The sequence below is a fragment of the Sminthopsis crassicaudata genome, chromosome 6 (assembly GCF_048593235.1).
Source record: "Sminthopsis crassicaudata isolate SCR6 chromosome 6, ASM4859323v1, whole genome shotgun sequence".
Lineage (NCBI taxonomy): Eukaryota > Metazoa > Chordata > Mammalia > Dasyuromorphia > Dasyuridae > Sminthopsis > Sminthopsis crassicaudata.
This window is the reverse complement of record NC_133622.1, coordinates 55,784,022-55,808,336: the sequence shown is the minus strand read 5'-3', so window position 1 is coordinate 55,808,336 and position 24,315 is coordinate 55,784,022. Positions and strand designations below refer to the sequence as shown.

Sequence of the window (24,315 nt, the reverse complement as noted above, 5' to 3'; positions counted from 1 at the left end):
ATAACTTACCAATTTCTTATCAGGTAGACTTTTGATTATGCATTATTTATTGACAAATATTTGAGATTGACTTTGCTAATTAATAATGGAAAATCATATGATCCTGAACATTTTTTTAAATTACTAAGAGATAAGATTCCTGCATTGTGACATATATGACATATGATTAAAGAAAGCCAACATGTCAGTTTAGCAGCAACCTAGCTGAACTCCCTCAGGATTCCTATACAAACAAGTCCAAAATAATATCTCAAATAAAAATTAGAGTAGCAGAGTCAAAAAGGTCAAAATTTTCCTGGACAAAAAAATCTTAGGAGGTTTGCAAGGGAAATTTGTGACCCTTGAGTGGAAGCCTGACTGAAACCCCCACACTTCACAGATGCACAGTGGCCACAGCAATAATAGCAGCTTTTGGAGCTTTTCCCTTAGACACAATAAGGAGAATGAACAACTGATTAGAAAGATCAAAGAGGTCCCTGTGATGTCACTGACATCTCTGTTGCCCAATTGTACCGCAATTCTAGCAAAGGATTAATCAGAAGAAAACAAAGGCTCTGGTTGCATTTCAGATTAAAGTGAGCAATAGTAGTTGTGGCTGCAGGGAACAAAAGGCCATCTCTGTGTAAAACAGGAGAAAAGTAACCATTTCTCTCCTAGGATTAGAATGAGACTGAAACAAGAATGACCATTATAATCACTATTATTCAATATTTTATTAGAAATGTTACCTTAATAATAAGAGGAGAAAAAGAAAGTTCTGAAAATAGTTCCAGGAAAAAGCTTAAAACTTGGTACAAGGACTCGTTATCCAAAAATAAATAAAGCCCAACTGCAACATAAAATTCAAAGTCAAGAAATAAATTGGATAATTTACAAATAACAACAACAAATAATTTGGCCATAAGAAAGCTACTATGATGGCAGAAGAAAACATTATGAAAAGACTCAAAGAAAAATGGTAATTGAATACAAGCCCTACAAGAATTCCTAGAGAAGTTGAAGAAAAAGATATGTTATAGGGAAAAATTAGGAAAAGAAATAAGAATGATGTCAGAAATTTATAAAATATATATATATGTATATATATAAAATTAACATGTAGATAAAAGAGGCACAAAAAAACTGTTATAATATCTTAAAAACAGAATTGGGATAATGGCAAAAGAGGTGCAAAAAATCACTGAAGAGTTTTGAACTGTTGTTCAGAAAGCAAAATAAACCAAGAGAAAAATATCTGTATCTTAGTTCAAGAGAGTAAGAATCTACCAATCATCTTCTGAATAAAAACTCCCAAGAATATTATGGCCAGAATCTAGAGTTTTCAAATCAGAGAAAACATCAGTCAGAAAAAAATCAAATATAAAGGCATAGTGAGGATCAAAAAAGATTTAGAGGCTTCCATCTTAATAGAGTGGTGGGCTAGAAGTATGATATTCTGGAAGACAAAAGAATTAGGATAAAAATCAAGAATAACAACTTCAAAAAAACTGAATAGAATCCTGTAGAGGAAAATGGATATTTAATGACAGAATAGACATTAAGCATTCCAAAAGAAAAGAGAAGTGCTAGATAGAAATTTTGATATTTAAATACAAGACTCAGAAGAAGCATCAAAAGGTAAATATGAAAAAGTAATCAGAAGAATCTCAATGAAGTTAATCTATTTACATTCCAGTGTAGGAAGATGATACACATAATACCAATCTTTACCATTAATGGGGGAGTAAAAAAGAGTTTACCTAGAGAGAGAGCAGGAATGTGAGACCATTACATCGAAATGATATTAAAAAATAAAAATGAAGATGACAGAGAGATACTCTAGGAGAAGGGGAAATGTAAAGGTATAATGCAGAAATTTCTCTCACATAAAAGAGAAATGCAAGGAAGATCTTTTAGAATAGAAGGGAAAATGGGCGGGGTGGGGGGTGGAACATCTGGTAAACTTTGAACCATACATTCATTAGAATTGGCCAAAAGAAAAATCAATACTATGTGTGTACCCACATACACACAGTTATATAGAGAAATTTAATTTATCCAATAGGTAGGATATAGTACAAGAGACAATGACTGGAAGCAAAATATACTTTTGATAAGAAGATCAAAGAGAGGGAAAAAAAAAAAAAAAAAAAGAACGAAAATAAGATGGAAATAAAGCCATTGTCTTCCATAGAAGAAACTTGGGACAATCTCCCCTTTGCCCTAAGAACAGAACTCAACTTTTAAAATGAGCAAAAAAAGCAAAAAGAGCTCTGATGTTGCTAAAAGGTACAAAGTTATATCTATATCTATATCTATATCTATATCTATATCTATATCTATATCTATATCTATGCATCATGTGAAATAGAACTCAAGTTCCTAGAGGAGAAGTTAGGAGAGCTACAAGAAGAAATAGATAACAAAACTCTACTAGTGGTCATTCTCAATCTTGTTCTCTCAGAAATAGATAAATAGAACCACAAAATAAATAAGAAATAAATAAAGGCTGTAAATAGAATTTTAGAAAAGTTTGTTATGATAGACCTTTGAGGAAATTGAATAGAGACTGAAAGGAATATACATTTTTTTTTCCCTTGGCAGTATATGGAACCCACAAAAATATTGACCATAACATAATAAAAATGATAATACCAATCAAACTCCTCAAAAAAATTTTTTCAGAGCTAGAAAACATAATAACAAAGTTCACCTAGAAGAAGAAAAGGTCAAGAATTTCAAGGAAATCAATGAAAACATGCAAATGAAGGTTTCCTTGTTGTACCAGACATAAAACTATGTTATAAAGCAGTGATCATTAAAACAATTTAGTACTTGCTAAGATAGTGTAGCTGATCAGTGGAATAGGTTAGGATCACAACACACAATTGTCAATGACAATAGTAATCTAGTATTTGAAAAACCCAAAGATTCCAGCTTCTAAGATAAGAACTCACTGTTTGACAAAAATTTCTGGGAAAATTGTAAATTATTATTGTAGAAACCAGGCATTGATCCACACCTAACATCCTATAGAAAAAATTAAAACAGGTTTATGATTTAGACATAAAGAGTGATACTAAAAGGAAATTAGAAGAACAAAGGATAGTCTACCTCTTAGATCTGTGGAAAAGGAAGGAATCTTTGACCAAAGAACCTCTAGAGTACATTATGGATTGCAAAATAGATAATTTTGATTAAGTTAAACAGTTTTTGTACAAACAAAACCAATACAGACAAATAGAAGGGGAGTAATAAACTGGGAAAATTTTTAATCCAAGGATTCTGGTAAAGGCTTCATTTCTTAAATATATAGAGAAGTGACTTAAACTTATAATAATTCAAGCCATTCTCCAATTGATAAATGGTGAAAGGATATGAACAAATTTTCAGATGAAGAAATTAAAACCATTTCTAGTCATATGAAAAAATGTTTTAAATCATTACTGATCAGAGAAATGTAAATTAGGTACCACTACACACCTTTTAGATTGGCTAAAATAACAGGAAATGATAATGATGAGTGTTGGAAGGGATATGGGAAAACTAGAACACTAATTCATTGTTGGTGGAGTTGTAAACTAATACAACCATTCTAGAGAGCCATTTAGAACTATGTCCCCAAAACTATCAAACTGTGCATACCCTTTGATCTATCAGTGTTTCTACTGGACCTGTATCATAAAGAGATCATAAAGGATGGAAAAGGACCCATATGTGCAAAAAAAAAAAAAAATTCACAGCGGCCCTTTTTATAGTATTAAGGAACTGAATACTGAGTGGATGCCCATCAGTTGGAAAATGGCTGACTAAATTATGGTTTATGAATGTTATGGAATATTATTATTCTGTAAGAAATGATCAGCAGGATGATTTCAGAGAGGCCTGGAGAGTTACATGAACTGATGCTAAGTGAAGTGACCAGTACCAAGAGAACATCGTACACATCAACAAAAAGATTATATGGTGACATGCCTCTTTTCAACAATAAGGCAATTCAGGGCAATTCCAATGGTCTTGTGATGGAGAGAGAGCTGTGGGAACTGATTGTGGATCACAATATAATATTTTAATTTTTTTGTTGTTTGCTCACATTTTGTGTTCTTTCTCATTTTTTCCTTTTTGTCTGATTTTTATAGTGCAGCATGATGATTGTGGAATTATGTATGGAAGAATTGCACATATTGAACATAAAATGGATTATTTGTTGTCTAGTAAAGGTGGTGAAGGAGAGAGAAAGAAAAAATTTGGAACACAACATTTTGCAATGGTGAATATTGAAAAGTATCTATGCATATTTTTTGAAAATAAAAAAGCTAAAACAAAAACTCAGAGAAAACAAAATAAAAAATATAATTAAAGAAATAATCAAGTAAATTACATGGGACAATGAACTAATATCAAATGTTTTACGGCAAGTTTTTTTTTTTTTTTTTTTTGATAAATTTCTTCTGATAAGTCACTTATTTCTCAAATGTATATTGGGTATAGAACTGAGTCAAGTTTCTAAAAATGTCATTCCCTAATTAATAAATGTTCAAAGTATATAAACATGGAATTGGCAGAAAAAGAAATCAACATTATCTGTAGTCATATGAAATATCCTCTAAATCTTATTGATCAGAGATAGCCAAATTAAAATAATTCTAACTGCCACTTTATCCCAAAAAGAGCAACAACAAAAAATATATATATATATAAACTTATAAAAATTTGTTTAGCAGTTTTTGTGGTAAAAAAAAAATTGAAAATTGAGGGGATGACCATTAATTTGAGATAAGTGAATTAATTCTAGCATATGCTTGTGATGGATTACTACTGTTCTGTAAAAAATGATACTATCATTTTAAAAATAGGAAAACCTAAATCAACTGATGCAAAATAAATTGAGAAGTAGGAGATTATTGTTCATAGTCACAGCAATGTTTTAATGATGATCAACTGTGAAAAATTTAGCTTCTCTGATCAATAAAATTATCTAAGACAATTCTAAAAGACAAGATGAAAAAATGTTATCAGAGAGCTACTTAGAGAGTTGAACTTATGCATAGAAACTTATGAACTGTGAGTTGAAATTAAATGATAATTTTCACAGTTTCTTTTTCTTTCTTTAAAATCTATGGCTAATATGGAAATATTTTGCATGATTTCCCATAATAATTGATATCATATAACTTAATGGGTGGGAAAAGCATAAGAGAGAGTAAGAAAATTAGTAATGCAAAATTTTAAAATGAAAAAAAAGTGTTAAATAAACTATAAATCTAAAATTACACCAAAATAGATTTTCAAATGAGCATGATACAAAATTAAATGTAGGTAACTTCATATATAGAGAAGATATATGATTTCATCAGTGATTTTCTTTTAAGGCATGATTTAAAAAAAAAAAAAAAGAAGAAGAAATCTAGCTGGCAAATCCAAAATATCTTAGGAAAGTTCAGAGATTCAAAACAACAACAAATACCTTTTAAGAGCATGTCTAGGTAAAGGTTTGTATGATATCTTATATGGACAGAGGAAAGGAGGGAAAAGGAAATGATTTGCCTCATTTTAGGATGATAGAAAGGGAATCAGTTTTTCTTAACAGAGCTGAAAAAGCTAAAAACTCAAGTGCGAGATATGTCCATGACAGCTAGAATTGTTCATTCTTTCCGATCAATGGTGGGTGAGATGGAGTCACATCTGTCAGACAGCTGTGAAAATCACAGAAGGCTTCACCTGCCCCAAAGTTGGTGTAGGCCTGAACCAACACCCATTAGGACACACCCACCTCCCCTTCCTGCAATTTTTCCATGACATCATTCACTTGCTACCTCAAACTAACCCAAACATGGGCAGCTAGGCTCTAATTGGCCAAAGCTCAATTTCCTGTCTCTGGGGTAGTTCCTGACTTAAGACCCATTCTTTTGGCCAATGAGAAGGAGGCTCGCTGGTGGCAGGGAGTTTTGCTTAGGGACTATTTATTCTGCTGTTCTGTCTGTATAAGGTGTCTCCTCCTATTGCTTGTTCCACAGGAGCTACTTCTCTTTCTCAAGAAAATGTATAATAAGCCTTCCTTTAGCTCTTAGAGAGATCTCCTGCTATTTTATTATATGGTGCTCACTCCCCTCTCTGTCTGAGCCACACAGTTTTGGGGGCTTTCCAGGACCACATGACCGGTGAGAGGGAAAACTCTCAGGTGCTAGCAGGACAGTGCTGTTTTAGGCCTGTGAGGGTGCAGGGCTTCTCCTTGCTCTCCAAGATTACAGGGCCGGAAGCAGAGAGATTCATGGCAAAGCAAAAGTAAGAAACCCCATGGCAAAATTCCCACCAGTGTCTGTGAGGACAAAGCAGTCACACAACCCAGAGTTAAGCCCTGTGAGCCTTTGAGTCAAGGGCGGCAGACTCTGGAGGGGTCTCTGGACAGGGTAGGCCTTTGGGGGACTGAGGGCTGGGGGCAACCCTGCTGTAATTGGATGTGTGGAACTTAAATGCCATTCTCATTAAGATGGACTCGTAATTAAGATGGGACATTTTGCAAGATCCCGAATCCCAAATTGTATGCTTTAAGAGAAATTCCCTTGGCTCAGGGAGGCATAGGATATGAGAACGCTCCTCTGAGTGCCACAGAACCAGGAACTTTAAGAAGGAAATGCCCTTAATAAAACTATTTGGCCAATTCCTGGGCCCTAATCTTCTTACCTGGGGAGAAATTAAGTCTATTTTGAAAGCTCTCTTATAAAAAGAGAAGGGATTAATTAGACAAATAGAAGACACCTCCAGCTGCAGGAGTAATCCCACTTGACCAGAAATATCCTTCAGTAGATCCGAATTGAGATCACAATAACCCTGTATGTCAGGGAAGTACGAGGCATCCTAGAGAATTACAGGAATTCAAAGTACAATAACAGGCCAAGAACATGAAAAAGGCCTTTGGGGTGATGCGGGAAGGACAAGTCACCAGCTGAATATCTGAACAGACTAACAGATAGGGTGAGGAAGTACTCTGGGTTTAATCCTGATGACCAGGAGTAGAAGATACCTGGAAATTGCACTTTGTAACCAATGCATGGTCAGATATCAGTAAGGAGTTACAGAAAGTAGAAGGATGGAATAATAAGAGCCTTTCCTGAGGGGGTTAGATTGTCTAAGGAGACCCTGGTGATTTGGGGGGTTAAAGGAGAAAATTTGCTTGTACCTATGATCGTGTCCTGTAAAATTTATATGGGAAAAAAAAAAGGGAAGCATTGGCACCCATGCCAGTGGCTATGGGTATCTATTCCCTTAAGCCTAGCCTGGATCCTCAGTAACTGATCTGAAATTCATAATGGGACCTGTCCAAACCTTCTCACAGGAGGATTTAGGTACCAGCCCAAGTCCTGATCATGGGTGAGGAGTGATGAGGCAGAACTCACAAGGGAAGTCAAACAGGAGTCCATTTATTCAAAACCTCCTCAGGCTTATATACCCTATGCTAATGTAATACACTTACATAACTATAACACACTGCCCATCCCCTAACTATAGGATACTGCGCAAGAGAGACCACATAATAACCTGCTATTATGTGCAGAGTACTCTGCTTCAAGTATAACTCAGGAAGTCTGAGACATTCTTGGGGGGAATAGGGAGCCAAACCAAACACTGTCAGCAGGGTTCCTTTTACTGGGCCAAAGGATTCTACACTTTACCCAGGCCTCCCCACTATCTGCAGCTTGCTGCCTCTTTCCCTTTCTTTTTGTTTTAATTGAAGCAGGAATACATCAGTAGTTAAATCCATAAAATGGCAGAGAACAAGTTTCAGCATGGGGGGAATCACCCAGGTGAGTAATAATATGACAAGCAATATGAATAAACAAGATACTATAAAAGACTTCCATGAGTCCCAGAAGGAAAGTATAGAAAATAACTATTGTCTTGCATCTCTCATCTATTAAGCCTCCTATGTAGGTAGTATGCATTTGTGGTCACCTGCTGTGAGTTATTGTTATACATAAACAAGGGGATTTCACAACCACATACACACCTCCTTCAGCAGCTAAGAGATAGTCCAAGCCAATTTCATCACTTCATGTCTCAGGAAATCCAATGATTCCTGCAGGTTTTGAAGTCCTGTCAATAATTGCCATAGCCATACAGGTAAGGCTAACTGCCATGCTCTTTCAGTGGCAGACATAGTCAGAGATGGAACCACCTGATGTTTTCTGGGTCTTCTGTGTTTCAAGGGTTTTGCTTTTTGCATGTCCCTCTGATGGACAAAGTCAGCACTCATCAGATTCCTTCTCCATCTGTAGAGATACAAACAAATCCTCTCCCCAAAGCAGTTAACCTATCTGGTCCCTTCCATTCACAACTTTCTGGATCTCTCCACATCACCTGGTGATTATCTAAAGTGGAGCTGCTCACACTTCCAGTGGGTTATAAAACCTGTCTGCCAGAGCCAGTGCATCTTTGTCAAAAATCAAGAGGTTAATTGTATAAAGGCTTAAATTTAGCAGTTCTCTTAGGGTTACTTGTAACAATATATACAGTTAAATTTAGAAGTTCTCTAGGATTACCTGTGGCTCCCCCTTTCTTTTGTTTTTGGAGGAGCATCTAAATGTCTCTTTCTCTCTACTATTGCCTGTCTTTGAGGATTAAAGGATACGTCAGTGGTGTGTAAAATCTTATACTGTGCACAAAAGTGTGCAAAATGTTTAGAACTATATGCAGGTTCATTGTCTGTTTTTATTGCTTGTGGCACACCCATAATTGCAAAGGTTTATATAAGGAATTCCGTGACCACTTGGGCTGTCTCTTTTGCTACTGGTATTGCAAAAGTGAATCCTAAAAAACTGTCTACCATAGAATGGATAAAAGACAGACGACCAAAAGATTTATAATGGGTCACATCCATTTGCTAAATTTCACTGGACCTCAAACCATGAGAGTTCTTCCCTGGAGGGAGAGTAGGAGAATGGAAAGGAAGATTTTTACTATGCTCCTAGCTTCCTCTGTTATTCCAAATTGTAAACGAAAATTTCGAGCAGCCTGATGATATTTAAAATGACATTCTTGGGCTGCCTGATATAGGGGAGTATTGGCTAAAATAGTGAAAAGGAGATATGCCTCTGAGTTTCCACAAAAAAATAGGTCCTGGAAGATCAATATAAGAATGGATAGGTAAAATATAATACTTACCTGGACATTTTCTCACTTGCTACTGAAGTTTCCTAAAAAGCTGAAATATGTTAAAAGCTACAGATTTTATTTGGGCTGTGGCAATTCTCTGTACCACACGTTCTGAATAAGCCAAATCAGATGTTAAATTTACATCTCCTGGGTGATAAGTAAGAGCTAGCATAATTGCATTCAACTCTTTCTGCTGAGTGGACTGAAAGGAAGTTCAGACTACTCATTTTCTAGCAAAGTCAGGAGAATATACAGCACAAATGTTATATGTGGATGCATTTGTAAAGAAGTTTGGTCCTCTAAGAGGGATCTTAGAAAAATTTTCTTCAAAAACCCATGGCCAATTATGTAATAGCCAAGTTATCCTTAACAGGGATCACTTTGTATGATTTGGAGCTGTGACCAATAAAATTTACCCCTCTGGGATGGTTTCTTAGAATACATTAATTTGAACATTAGTATAGAAGATGTATATCTTGTCAGGTCTTATCCCAGATAATTGTATTATTCATTTAATGTTTTTTAACAAGAGTGTAGCCACAAGCACTGGGTAAGGAGTAAGGCTTTGGCCTGGTTATGCTGTTTTTATTATGGATTTCCAATCAATAGGGGTTAGAATTTCATCTCTAACAGCATCCTAACATAAGATGATGCAGATCCATAGAGGGTGCATACCTTTTTTATATCTTTAATAACTTCCAGATTGGAAGCAGTGTTCCTTCTCATCTGACCTAGAGGCCCACTGGGGTCTAGTTCTTCAATCACAAGGTAAGCTTCCATTCTCAATACAAACAAACATATCCTGTCCCTCTTCCTTTGCCTTAACCAGCCTCCTGTAAATGGGACATAGAAGGACAGATGGCGGCACTGAGGTGACACCATTGCCCCTTCTGTGCTTCTTCTCCCACCAACGAAGGTGGAGTTGAGAGAGGAGGAGGAAAAAGTAGTGGGTCAAGAAGCAGTAGATCCATGCGGGTGGCAAGCGCAGGGGGTAGATGGAGACGGGCTGAGAAATGGGAAGTGCCATGTCCCTCAAACCTCCATTGCCATCTTTGTACTTGTTCAACGTGCAGCACCCTGGAGAGTTGTCAGCACCTTCTTTCTGCTAATTTTCCTCACCCTCCTTTGTTTGGCACCTACACTACAAACCCTCTTTTTTTGATAGTCTGTGTGATCTCTGAAAGCCAATTTGATTACAAAGTACCTAAGAAGGGTAAGCTCCAACACTGAGCCAGGACCCACAGTATGGGGGGGAGGGGGTAACTCGGTTAGGTATTTTCCCACTGTCTCTCATTTATCTGCCTCCAAAGTCTCCTCAGGGAGCTAAGGAGACCTGAGCCCCACACTGTCTGAGAGTCAGAAATCTGCTTCTGAGTCACTGACAAACCTTGCTCTTTTATTAACCTAACTAAGTACTTTTCATACCTCCCTCGGGAGGGAGACTCCTTTGTTAGCACTTGCCCCTTTTTGGCTGGAAAAACCAAAGTGACTGGATTAGCCCTTGTCCAATCTTCCCACGCCTGTTTAACCTCACTCTGTTCCTGGGGTCCAGGGACTCCTCACCCCGACTAGCACTGATCTTGTCAGCCCAGCTGCTGTGTGCCCCACATTGGGGAAGGAGAGGGAGGGAGCGGGAAGGGGTCAAATGTCCAGACCTGCTCATGGGAGGTCTTTGCTACCAGCCCCAGTCCTGATCTGGGTGAGGAGTGAAGGGCCAGAGCTCAGGAGGCATTTATTCAAAAAATTCTCAGCCTTACCTAATACCTTTACAAAACTATAGGATACTGAGCATGTGCTAATTATAGGATACTGTGCATGCATAAACAACTTGCTACTATGTGTAGATGACTCTTTGCCACCTGATATCATCCTGCTTCAAGTACAACACAGGTTGTCACATCCCATCCCCTGACTGCTCAGGAAGGCTGAGATGCCTCTAGGGGGGATGGGGAGCCAAACCAGACACTAAGCAGCGTTCCTTTTATTTCACTAAAGGGTCTTATATCTCACCCAGGGTTCACCACTATCTGTGACCCTCTATAAAGACCAGTTTCTGAAATTTAGGAGCAAAACATCAGTGACTGTTGACATATGGCTAAGGCTCTAGATCTTCTAGCTGACCAAGCTACTCAAACCAGAGAGGCCCTTTTATAGCATAGATTTGTATGGAACTGTTTGCTGGCTGTGCGAAAATTTATCAACATTGCATAAGAATTGATGTCAATGGGAATCTAGTGAAAGAAATCACTAAGAGCATTAGGAAGCGCCCTCATGTTCCTGTATAGACCTGGACCTCACCATTCAATAGTTCTGGTGGTTCTGGTTTGGGGGCAGCTGGTAGAAGCAGCTCCTTTGGTTTGTCCTTATAGTGCTTAGTGGTGTTTTATTACTCCCTACCTGCCTGCCTTGTTTAATCCTATCACTATCTAAAATAGTTCAAAGCCCATTATCTAGAATGATTAGGTTGGAAGGGAAAGCTGAAGTGCTTGTAAAACTGATGGTGTTAAAAGGACAAGGATGAGAGCCAGTGGCCCAAGACCACCAACAAGAGCCAGAAGAGGATGAGGAATTAGATGTAGAGTGTGAAAGTGTATTACAAAAATCTGAAGGGATTTCAGTGGGGGGACTGAACAAGATGGAGTCAGTTTTCTGAGACAGTTGTGAAAATTGAGTAAGGCTTCACCCACTCCAAAGATGGTGTAGGCCTGGACCAACACCCATTAGGACAAACCCACCTCCACCTAAGCCAAATATGGGCAGCTAGGCTGTTATTGGCCAAAACTCATTTTCCTGCCTCTGGGGTAGTTCCTGACTTAAGACCCATTGCTTCAGCCAATGAGGAGGCAGCTCACTGGTGGCAGGGAGTTTTGCCCTAGGGACTATTTAATCTGCTGTTCTGTCTGTATAAGGGGCCTCCTCCTATTGTTTATTCCATAGGAGCTACTCCTATTTCTCAGGAGAATATATAATAAACCTTCCTTTAGCTCCTAGAGGGATCTCCTGCTATTTTATTAATTTGGTAGCCGCTCACCTCTCTGTCTGAGCCACACAATGGCTTTTGCACAAGACACATGCATCATAAATCTTTCTTATTCTTTGGGTTACTTATTCTTCTAAGTGTGGTTATTATTTAGCATTAATAGAATTGGTTGGAAAAATTGTGGTCAAAGACTTGGATATAAAGCCTGATCACCTATTTCAGTATTTATTTGACCTTGGGTTTCAAGTTTTCAAGAGTCATTTTACTTATCTCAAAAACAAGTAGGTTAGATTAAATCAGAGTCCTTAACTTCTGATATGACAGCCTGGTGAAGTCTGTGGACCTCCTTTCATAATCACGCTGTTACCTACATTCATAATCAAAACAAATAATAAATTTCAGTTTTAATTTTATGAAAATAAAGATGTGATTTTTCCTACCCAAGTTAATATTCCAGTTAGAAGTTCCTGGACTAAGTAATTTCTCTTTTTTTTTTCAAATTCTAGATAGACAATTATACATAAAAATAAAATTATTTAATTCTTTAAGTCTTCTGCTTTGTGATTATGCCTCCAAAGCACAAGACACTGCACAAATTCATATACAAACAGGTAAATACACACATATATATGTACATTATACACATCAATACATACACATATAATTACTACTGATTCAAATTCTATTTGGTTGTTAAATTCAGAGCTCCTAAACAATTACATGTAAATGTAATAGAATTGGGCCTGTATTGTGCTTTTCCAATAACAGAGCTCAATTTTTATTGTTAGCTCTAAATGTCTACATAAATTAGGATAATTTCCCTATGTTTTATTTGTAAATGCCTCGATAAACTGTGACTGTTTTTAACATGATGCTATAATGTTAGTACAAAAGAAGTTAGTAGCAAATCCATACAAAAAAGAAAGCAAATAATTGCCACTCCTGGTGGCAGGTTATTTTTTGGCATTGTCAGAAAGAGAGCTTAAATTCCCAGCAAGGAATCACTAAGTAGTCTGAAGTTACTTAGTGTCTCTTGAAAGTGTTTAGTATTCTTTAATTCATTATTTGCTTTTTTTTTTCCTTTTTATTCTTTTATTGACTCTTCTGAGACCTATCTCTTATCCATACTCCCATACCATCTTCACTGAATTACCTTAGGAATCTCAAACTCTTCACATAAAAGAATCACCAAAATTGCTTAGCTATCTTTATCTTCATTGAAATTAGGAATAAATACAGAACAATAAGATGTAATTTAAAGCCTGAAAAACCAGTCACTGAATGGAGTCACTGAATTAACTATAATTAAGGTACAATATAAAGCAGAAATATGGAAATTCAGAATTTTATTTTTCTTGGTCTTTGGTTAAATACAGAAAATATCCCATTACCCTTTCTCATATTGCCCCTTTTTGTACCTCAAAAAAATATGGGAACATCAAAAAAGTTAAATACATGTTACAGGGATGTGAGGGAGTGGAGTATAGATTGTCTATGTAAGCCACTGTAATTTCTCTTAAATTAGATCTTCCTCTATCTATAAGCCACCATGCCTTTCTTTATATGAGGCCTCAGGAACTTTCTTAAACTCCAACTCCTGTTTTCTATGGATTATACTGTTCTCCCTCCCATTTTAAAAGGTATCCATAGATTTTGATGACCATTCTCTAAAATGTTTAACTCCTTCTCCAGAGCCCTGTGCATTACACTGTTCTCCCTTCCACTTTAAAAAGTATCCATATATTTCGATGACTATTTTCTATAATGCTTAAGAATCAACTCTCTGTCCCAACTAAATATTAAGCATTTGTTGGATTGAAATGAATTGACTTAAGCAATGACCAGGGTGGTCAAAGTTAAAATGGAAAGAGATAATTGTTTGTAAATACATTTAAGGCTTTATATGATTAATTTTCTACTAATGTTTTCCTCTAGCTTCTTCTTATAGCAAAGTTGTGACCCTGGTATTTCAAAAATGAATTAATGGAGCTCACTCTCAGGCAAAATGAAAAAGATTTACATATATGCCTAAGCACAAAATTATAACAAGTCTTATATGCCTGGTTATATGCCTATTGAGTAATGATCCTTACTTTTGTGCATAAGGTATCATAATTGCATCAACAATTCTTATTTATATAGCACAACTAATTTTGCAAATATGTGTGTGATGCTTGATACAGCATATTGAGGTAGGTTCTATTATTTTCCAAATTTTTTGTTTACTTATTTAATATTTTTCCAGGTACATTTAAACTTTTGTTTTAATTTTTTTTTTTGTTTGTTTTTAAAATATTTGAATTCTGGGTTCCCTCCATTATCCCCACCTTCAATTTAGAAACCATTTGTGACGTTATGTAAAACATGCCCATAAAATTCATGATGTGGAAGAAAACAAAGATCTTCCACACTAATTTTTTTAAAAAATCAAGAAAAAAAGTTGAGAGACAGAAACAGAGATAGAGCAAAGAGACAAGACAGACACACACACAGAGAAAATGCTTTGATCTGTGTTCAGACACAATCAGTTCCTTCTCGGAGTATGGATAGGATTTTTCATCATGAGTCTTTCAGAGTAGTCGTGAATCATTGTACTGCTGAGAATAGCAAAGTCATTCACAGCTGGTCATCCCAGAACATTGCTATTACTTTGTATAAAGTACATTTCACTTTCCTTGAATTCATGGAGTACTTTCCAGGTTTTTGTTTGTTTGCTGTTGCTGTTGTTGGTTTGTTTGTTTTTGGGTTTTTTTTTTTTTGTTTTTTTTTGTTTTTTTTTTTCCTGAGAGCATCCTGCTCATCATTTCCCATAGAACAATATTATTCCATCACAAACACATATCATACTTTATTGAGCAATGGCTCAGTAAATGAATTGCCTCAATTGATGAGCATTCCCTCAATTTCCATTATTATTTCCCAATTTTTCAGATTTAAATATTGAGGGTCCATAATAGTAAGTGATGCCCAGGAACACAGAGCTACTGTTTGACATTAGGCTTCAAACCCAGATCTTTACCCAGATCTTTCTGATTCCAAGTACAACTTTGTACTCATCATGCTATCCATAGACCCATTCAGCCCCAAGAACCTGTACAACTTCTTTAAGATCAGAAACCTTTAAAAGGATGACCACATATTAGAGGTTTCCAAATCTTATTCAATGATATTTTAAAAATATTTTAAAGTAGCTTAAGAATCAATTTCAGACATATACAAAAAAATATAAAATGATAATTGTTGGGGGAACTGGTCAAACCTTTTATTTAAAATTCTGTAGTTGTTTAATACACGTAAATGTTTTCTTTGTTGTTGTTTTTTTGTTTTTTGTTTTGTTTTTTATTTGAGGGGATGGTCTTGTAGATCCACAAGAAAATGATGGAATGGCAAACTGTAGTCATGACTATCCATTTGTGGTTTTAAGTTTACTGATTTTTTTTAACATTTTTTTCTTCACTAAGCATATAATATACTGGAAAATCTTGCATAGATATCAGTTTCAAAAAAAACAATCTGAAATCTTAAGGATCAGCATTACCCCCAACCACCTTCCAAAATAGCTAATTGGTTTAGAATGACAAGTTTGAACAAGTAGAAGGATCCATTTCCATTTTAGATGGTTGGATGTTTGTGGAAGATCTTAAGAACTGCTGGTTTCAACTGGTAGGAAAACCGGATTGGAAGTAGCTTTTCAGGAAAACTTTTTACTTTGGAACTTACAATACTGGTACACAGAGCTCAAATTTCACACATTTTAACATCTGCTTTTTGGAAAGAAATAAACAAATTTGAAATGAAATTAAACATTGCTTTAACTTGTTCTTCATGAAAGCATAAAAATCATGGAGTGGAACTTAAACAAGGAAAAAAAGGAAAAACAATTTTGTTTCCTTTTTAGTAGTCCTCTGGTAAAAATAGAACAAGCTCAACTTGCTGGGTTTGTGTGTGTGTATGTGTGTGTAAGTGTCTGTGTGTGTGTTTTTGTGTTTGTGTGTATATATGTGTGTGTGTTGTGTATGTGTGTGTGTGTGTGTTTTGAAGGGGAATTTTGGTCCAAAAATTTGGGTTTTCTTTTTAATATCTGCTTCTGCCTCCTCTTCTATCAGACCGGCTTCCTCCACGGCCTCCTCTCGGTGCTCCTCGCCTTGAGCCGCTGTAGGAATCGCACGGAGGCGGGTATCCTCGATCCATGGAAGGGGGAAGCCCCCTATCCTGCCGACCCACGCGATCCCCTCGGCCACTGGAGTAGATATCACTGCGGCTGCTTGAGTAACTTTCTCTGCTCCCGCCATAGCCGTCCCTGCTGTAGTCATCGTAGCGACTGCTGCCCCCGTAAGATGGAGGGGGCCCTCGAGCAGGGGGGGCGCTGTGTGAGTTACCGTAGCTCTCGTACGGATCCCTGTAGGAGCCTCCGCTGGGGTGATCTGAATAGTCTCTATCGCGATCACTGTACCCTCTCGACTGGTAATCATCTCGCGAACCCGAGTGACCGTAGTCGCAGTACGCAAAATCTCTCGGAGGAGGGGCGTAATCTCTGTTGTCTCGAGAACTCTGATAATCTCTGCTTGAATAACTGTCCTTAGTATTATAACCGTCATCTCTTGGTGACATGTACACTTCCCTTCTGGATGGCATCGGGTCCCGTCGGGATGGCCCTCCATAGTTGTCTCTCCCACGTGATATCGGGTCTCTTCCTCCCATTCCACTACTGCTGCGCACTGGGCCTGACGGTGCAGATCTTTTAGGGGGAGGGCCCCCACTTCGTGGTGGGGGGCCTCTTTTGACTGGAAGAGGTCCCCGGGAAGACCCCATGTTGAAGTGAAGAGAATATCGGCTGTCGTCCATATGACCTCCATGTGACGGGGGTCCCCTGGTTCCTCCCCCACTTCCTCCTCTTCCGCCTCCTCTCAGGCCTCTGGGAGGGCCTCGGCTTCTCGGTGGGGGCGGCGGCCCTCGTCTACCTCCACTTTCAAACTTTGGCTTCGTGGCTCGTTCAACTTTAACCGATTTCCCATCTAGGAGCTTCCCGTTCATGTCTCTGGCAGCATCCTTTGCATCAGCGGGACTTTCGAAAGTAATAAAAGCAAACCCCCTCGATTTGCTGGTTTCCCGGTCTTTCATCAGCAGTACTTCCACTATTCGCCCATATTTCCCAAATACGGCTTCGAGGGCCTTCTCGTTGGTTTCGGTATTGAGTCCGCCTACGAACAGTTTCCCTGGACGGTCTGCTTCCACCATTTCTGGTTTTGTTATGTTCGATCAGGCCGGAGGGGTAAAAATGAGGGGCTGGGCTCTCCGGCTACTTCGGGCTTCACCGACTTTGGCTTCCCGCCGCCGCGACCACGCGCTCTAAAACTCGGCTCTGTGCCCGCGCGTTCCAGCCCCCTCGGTCTCCAAGGCCCCCGAACTACCTAGACAACGAGAAGAGCCGCGACGTAAATACGCAAATCTCCAATGCTCATTTTAATATAACGTTTTCCTCTGACTATTTGCTTTCCCTGATACACAAAACCCCTCAGAAGGAATGGTTACAAATAGTCCCCCCCCCGGCCTCTGCTGTTCGTTTATTTTAGGGTGACTCACTGAAAATTTCATGATCCAGAGAAGAATTTTTATTTTGGGGGCCACTCTAACTCACCAAAACCCTCTTCTAAAGCTTAGAAAGTACACATTCAGTGTCAGTGGTGGAAGTGTGCACAATTGTGAAATGAATTATCCTCATCACCACAAATTATTCGGGGCAAGTCCTTGTAAAAAATGGAGCTTTTGGATCAATATCAATTTGGCCTTTTTTTTTTTTTCAGAATCAATCTAATGGTTCCATGTAAGTGTTATAATCTACCTATGAACTATGTTGACACAGCTTTAAAATATAAGATAGAACCTCCTGACATAGATTAGAACTTTTGTTTTTTTGTTGTTGTTTAAAAAGAAATATGTAAAAATGTTCAGTAATTGAAATTTGAGTATTTCTACTAATTACCTTTGTCCTCAGGAAGGTAATTCTCTTATTACATATTCCAATACATATAATATCTTTCAAATATCACCAACTCTGGAAAATTAGGGGATATAGGCAGGCCTTTAAAATCACTTCAATGGGATCTTGATATAAAAAAAGCAAAACAAAAGCTAATTTAGAAAAGAACAAATTCCTACTAGATGTATTTTTGTTACATAAGCCAGGATAAAGCTATGTAAGTAATAAATCTCTTCAACATACATATCAATCACTGATATAGTAGGACACAAAAAGTACAACCTTCACCTCACATAGTCTAACATGATGTAATTAGGTATATAAGAAAGGCCCAGTAATTTCTCTTCTTGATCATGAACACAAAAGATTAATAATCATTAGACAACTTGTGAAGTAATCATGATGTGTGTTGTGGGCGGGAATTCTGAATGCTATAAAAGGAGGAAACAAAATATTTCAAAGAGACACGGGAAAAGATAGGAAATGGTGTCTAATGAAGAGGGCTGGACTAGCAAAACAATGTATATACTTACTTTAACATCAATATTATCAAAAAAAAACTATTTTGAAGACTTTTATACCTTGATGAACAATAAAGTAAACAGAACTAGAACAAATTATGTAATAAAAGAAATGTAAAGGATGACAAGTTTAAAAATTGTAAGGGTGTCTAATGAAGAGGGCTGGACTAGCAAAATAATGTATATACATCAATATTATCAAAAAACTATTTTGAAGACTTTTACACCTTGATGAACAATAAAGTAAACAGAACTAGAACAAATTATGTAATAATAGAAATGTAAAGGATGACAAGTTTAAAAATTGTAAGGGTGTCTAATGAAGAGGGCTGAACTAGCAGAACAATATAATACTTTAACATCAATGTTATAAAAAAAAAAACTATTTTGAAGAATTTTATACATTGATGAACAATAAACAACTAGAAAAAAATTATGTAAACAGAAATGTAAAGGATAAGTTTAAAAATTGTAAGAACTATGATTAATGTAATGAACATTCATGATTATAGCCAACTAATGATGTAACACAGTCATGTGAAATTCAGATAGACAGGTAATAGACGTTAAAAAGATTATAAGATAAAGATCATGATGCAGAAAGATAATAATGAGAAGGAGAGGAGTAGAGAAAAAGGAAGGTGAGGAAGAAAGAAAAAACAGCATTTGTTTTGTTTTGCTTAAATTAATTTAAAATGTCATTGTGAACTTTCATTCAAATTATGTGTATTACAAACAACTATGTCTCTCTCCTATGTGACTTTTATCCATGCTTTCTTAAATCCTGCATAAAAAATTTCTCCCAAAATAATGGAGGTTGCCTTCTCAGGCATTACTACTATGTCAGGTTTAGCCTTTCTTATCTCTTGTTCTCAATAGATGATATATTACTGGCACCATAGTGTGTGGATAGAGAGTTGGCATTGGATCCAGGAAGAATTGAATTATCCTTCTATCTCTGACACATGTTTATGACCTCAAATAAATCATTTAATCAATAAATTTGACACAAAACTTTTCAAGACACTTATGTTGAAGAAAAGGTATTGACCTGTTCATATAGAATAAATTTTCTCATCTGAGAGTTAACTTTACAAATGAACTCAATTTGTTTATTTGCTTTTTTTCCTATCCCTCCAATACATTTCTAGGATCTTGTATTTCATAAGTTATTTCTTCTTGCTTTTCTTTCTCCTCTTTCATTCTCACAACTGAACACTCAAATCCCAACCTAGAGCCATCTTGATTTTGTAGAGCTACATCTAGTCATTGCAAGTACCCAACCATGACATTTTTTTTCTGTTATGCAACTACTTTTTTTATATTCCCCCAACCCTGTACCCCAAATCCACATCCATACCTGTAATGTTTGGGCTAGCTTTCTGGAGGTCCTTTGGATGGGCCTTGGTCTTTAGGTGAAGAAGTGATGATGGCAGAAGAGCCACCACAAGAATAGTCAGGAATAGTCTCTAGTCTTTATTCTGTTCTAGTCTTGGTTTTCGTGAAGGAGTGCAAGAGGCAGGAGAACCACCAAGAGGATGGTCAAATATAGAATGTCTCTATTCCAGTCCTTCTCAGCCCTTATATACTGTTACATTATAGCATACTGAATATGTGTGAACTAAAGAACCATTATCTCAATTCCACTGAATTAACACCTTTTTTCAAGTATACTTCTCTGGAATTCCAGCTCTATACATATCTTCCTCTTTCTTTTGTTTTAGAACACAGGAATGTGAGAACCCCCACAAGGAGGTGGTCACTCCCTCCCTGACTTCTCAGGAAGAAAGGTGAAAACACCAAAAAGGAGGTGGCCACTCCCTCCCTGACTTCTCAGGAAGAAAGGTGAGAACACCAAAAAGGAGGTGGCCACTCCCTCCCTGACTTCTCAGGAAGAAAGGTGAGAACACCAAAAAGGAGGTGCCACATCCTCCCTTGACTCCCTTGACAATTTTTGATGTCCATGACTCAGTTGCCATAACTGCCATGCTCTTTCAGTGATGGGCACAGTCAGCAACGGATAAGGCAAACACGACTTGTTGGCACCCTCTGATTCCTTCTCCATCTGTAAAGATACAAGCAAATCCCTCTCCCCCAAGCAGTTAACCTATCTAGTCCCTTCCATTCACCACTTTCTGGATCTTTCCATATCACTGGAGATTATCTAAAGATAGTGGAGCTGCTCAAATTGGACACTGCCCTTATGGTGGGTTGTAAAACTTGTCTGCCGGATCCAGTGCATCTTTGTCAAAAATCAAGAAGTTAATCGTATAAAGGGCTAGATTTGGAAGTTCTTTAGGGTTACTTGGGCTCTCCCTTTCTTTTGTTTCTAGAGGAGCATCTTGATGTCTGTTTCTCCTCTCTATTATTGCCTGTCCTTGAGGATTAAAGGGTATGCCAGTGGTGTGTAAAATCTTATACTGTGCTCAAAAGTGTGCAAAATGTTTAGAAGTATATGCGGGTCCATTGTCTGTTTTTATTGCTTGTGGCACACCCATAATTGCATATGCTTGTATAAGGAATTCAGTGACCAGTTATAAATCTTTATCTATATATACATATATATATACATATATATATATACATATATAATATATATAATATAACATATAATCCATTATATATAATAATATATGACATAAACATATATATCTATAATATATCTGTCTCTTTGTCTCTTTCTGTCTCTGTTGCTGTCTGTCTCTGGTCTCTGGGCTGTCTCTTTTGCTGCTGGTATTTCAAAAGTGAATCCTGAAAAGGTGTCTACATGGATAAAAGACAGATGACCAAAAGAGTTATAATGGGTCACATCCATTTGCCAAATTACACTGGGTCTCAAACCAAAAGGCTTCCTCCCTGGAGAGAGTGTAGGAGTGTGGAAAGGAAGGCAAACTGTACAAGCTTTTACTATGCTCCTAGCTTCCTCTCTTATTATTCCAAATTGTAAAAGTAAAGCTCAGACAGCCTGATGATATTTAGAATGAGATTCTTGGGCTTCCTGAAATAAAGAAGCATTGGCCAACATGGTTAGTAAGTGATCTACCTTTGAATTCCCATCCAAAATAGGACCTGGGAATCCACTATGAGAGTGGACATGCGAGATATAAATCTTATCTGGATGCTTTCTCACTTGCTCTTGAAGTTCCTTAAAGAGCTGATATATATTGGAAGCTACAAATTCTATTTGGGCTGTGGCAATTCTTTGTATCACACCTACTGAATAGACTGAATCACATATTTATATCTTCTGGATAATAAGTAAGAGCTAGCATGATTGTATATAATTCATTCTGCTGAAAAGGTGTTCTGACTACTCTCTTTATAATTAAGTCATGAGAGTACACAGCACAAATGTTATGTTTGGATGCATCTCTAAAGATAGTTGGTCCTTTAAGAGGAACCTTAGAAACATTTTCTTCAAAAACTCATGGCTAATTATGTAATAGGCAGGTTATCTTTAACAGAGTCCCATGTATAAAATTTGGAGATATGGCCAATAAAATTTGCCATTCTGGGATGCTTTCACAGCACACATTAACTTATGCATTAGCATGAAAAGTATATATCTCAAATAATTGTACTGCTCGCTTAATGGCCTTTAATAAAATTCTAGCCACAAGCACTGGGTAAGGAGTAAGGCTTTGTTCTGGTTGTGCTGGGAGGTTCACTCACTCTATCACACTGTCTCCTTGATGAAGGATTGCTGTGGGTGCCTCTTTTGTAGCAAAAACTGATATTTCCAAGGGTTTTTGAGTGATTCTTTCAACCACATTGGATAAAGCCAGTTCAACCTCTTTCAAAGCCTCTTGAGCTTCTTTTGTAAGCTGGCATGGTGAGTTTAAAGCACTGTCTCCCCTTAAAATGTCATATAATGGCTGCAATTGATAGGTAGTCAAGCCTAACACTGGATGCATCCATTTGATATCTCCTATCAATTTCAGAAAATCATTTAAGGTGTTTAGCTTCTCTGTTCTTAAAGAAAGTTTTTGTATTATAAGCATCTTAAGATATACTTCATATCCTAAATACTGAAAAGGAGCATGTTTTTGAATTTTTTCTGGAGCTAGGTGCAATTTACAATTCTTAGTGTTTCTATGGTCTTTTGTAGACATGCTTCTAACATTTGTTCCTCGGGTGCATATCCCGATATATCATCCATGTAATGTAACAACATAACTTTTGGAAATGCTTTTCTTACTGGAGTAAGAGCAGCAACAACATACATTTGACACATAGTAGGGCTGTTTTTCATTCCCTGTGACAAAACTGTCCATTCATATAAATATATGAATAATGCTCAGCTAAGTAAACGCTGGGCACTGAAAAATCAAATCTTTTCATATCCTCCTTATCTAGTGGGACAGAATAAAAACAATCCTTAATGTCTATTATCCACAGAGGCCATTCTCTAGACAATTAAGTCCAGGCTGAAGAGTTCCCATAGTTTCCATCTGTTCATTTACCTTTCTTAAATCAGTCAACATCCTGCATTTTCCAGATTTCTTTCTTACAACAAATACTGGGGAATTCCAAGGACTTAGAGAAGGTTGTAAGTGTCCTTGGTCAAGTTGCTCCTGTACTATATCTAATAAGGCCTGAATTTTATTGCTAGCTAAGGGCCACTGTTCTATCCACACTGGTATATCAGTTTTCCTTTGGATAGGAACAGGTGAAAGTGCTGGCAGGCCTTCAACAGCAGCCCTGCCTAAAAAATCGAAGTACTCATTTTTAACCCTAATTGTTGTAAAATGTCTCTTCCCCATAGATTGATGGGGATTTTTTCAACTATAAAAGGAGTAAAAAATTCCTGTTTCACCTTCAAAAGTCCATCTCAAAGAGGTAGCACTAACTTCAGCTGCTATTGATCCTCCTACCTTAGACATGTAGGCGTCTGCCTTAATCTTTGGCCAGTGACTGGGCCAGCTGGCACCTCTAATGACTGTATGATCTGCACCTGTATCTACCAATCCTTCTAATGGTATGACATTTATATAGACATAGGATGGTCAGCTGTCAGAGCTACTGTCCAGAATTTTACTGCATTTTGTTGCTTGGAGTCAGAATCTGAGTAACTATCCCCAGATTGCTTATTAAGAGTCTGTATCAGTAAACCTGATGCTACTACTTCTCCTAGTTGATAAGTTACACATTGTCTATCTCTATTAGTGACTGGGATATTAGTTACACATTCCCAAGTTTCCCACATCAATATATGGATGGACACTATTTTGTAAGTACTCTAAGGAGGTGAAATGGTCCAGCCTACCGTACCTGGAGGCAAGGGATCTATAAGCTGGAGAGGAACAGATTTCACCTCTCCAGGGGGTATCTCAGTTGTCCCAGCTGCATACAACTCTTCTTCCCAATTGTAATCCCTTTCCCCCATCACGTTGCTTCCTGGCTGATTGATTATGTAATCCCTTTCTCCCACCAGATTGCTTTTTGGCTGATTGGTCATATCTGAGGACTGAACTTCTAAAGGCTCTCTGAGTATAGCATCAGCTGCCATCAAGTATTTTTTGCCTGGGACCCTGGAGCTGGGCCCTGCCTCTTGTTTCCCTGTGTCATTCTACATTCTAATACCCAATGGAAGCCTCTGTTGCATTTTGGAAATGAGGTATTAGGTCTTGTTCTCCCACTCTGTTTTCTCACTCTGTCTCTCTGCCAACATTGAGCTTTCAGATGCCCTACTTTGCCACATT

The 24,315-nt window shown here is 37.4% G+C and overlaps 1 protein-coding gene across 1 annotated transcript; it reads right to left on the bottom strand.

Annotated features, from left to right (window-relative positions):
* Positions 1–15,349: 15,349 nt before the first annotated feature.
* LOC141546031 (RNA-binding motif protein, X chromosome-like) lies at positions 15,350–17,531 on the bottom strand. Its single transcript, XM_074273513.1, has one exon. It carries the CDS (start codon positions 17,348–17,350, stop codon positions 16,187–16,189), a length of 1,164 nt encoding a protein of 387 aa, XP_074129614.1. The 5' UTR covers positions 17,351–17,531; the 3' UTR covers positions 15,350–16,186.
* Positions 17,532–24,315: the final 6,784 nt, after the last annotated feature.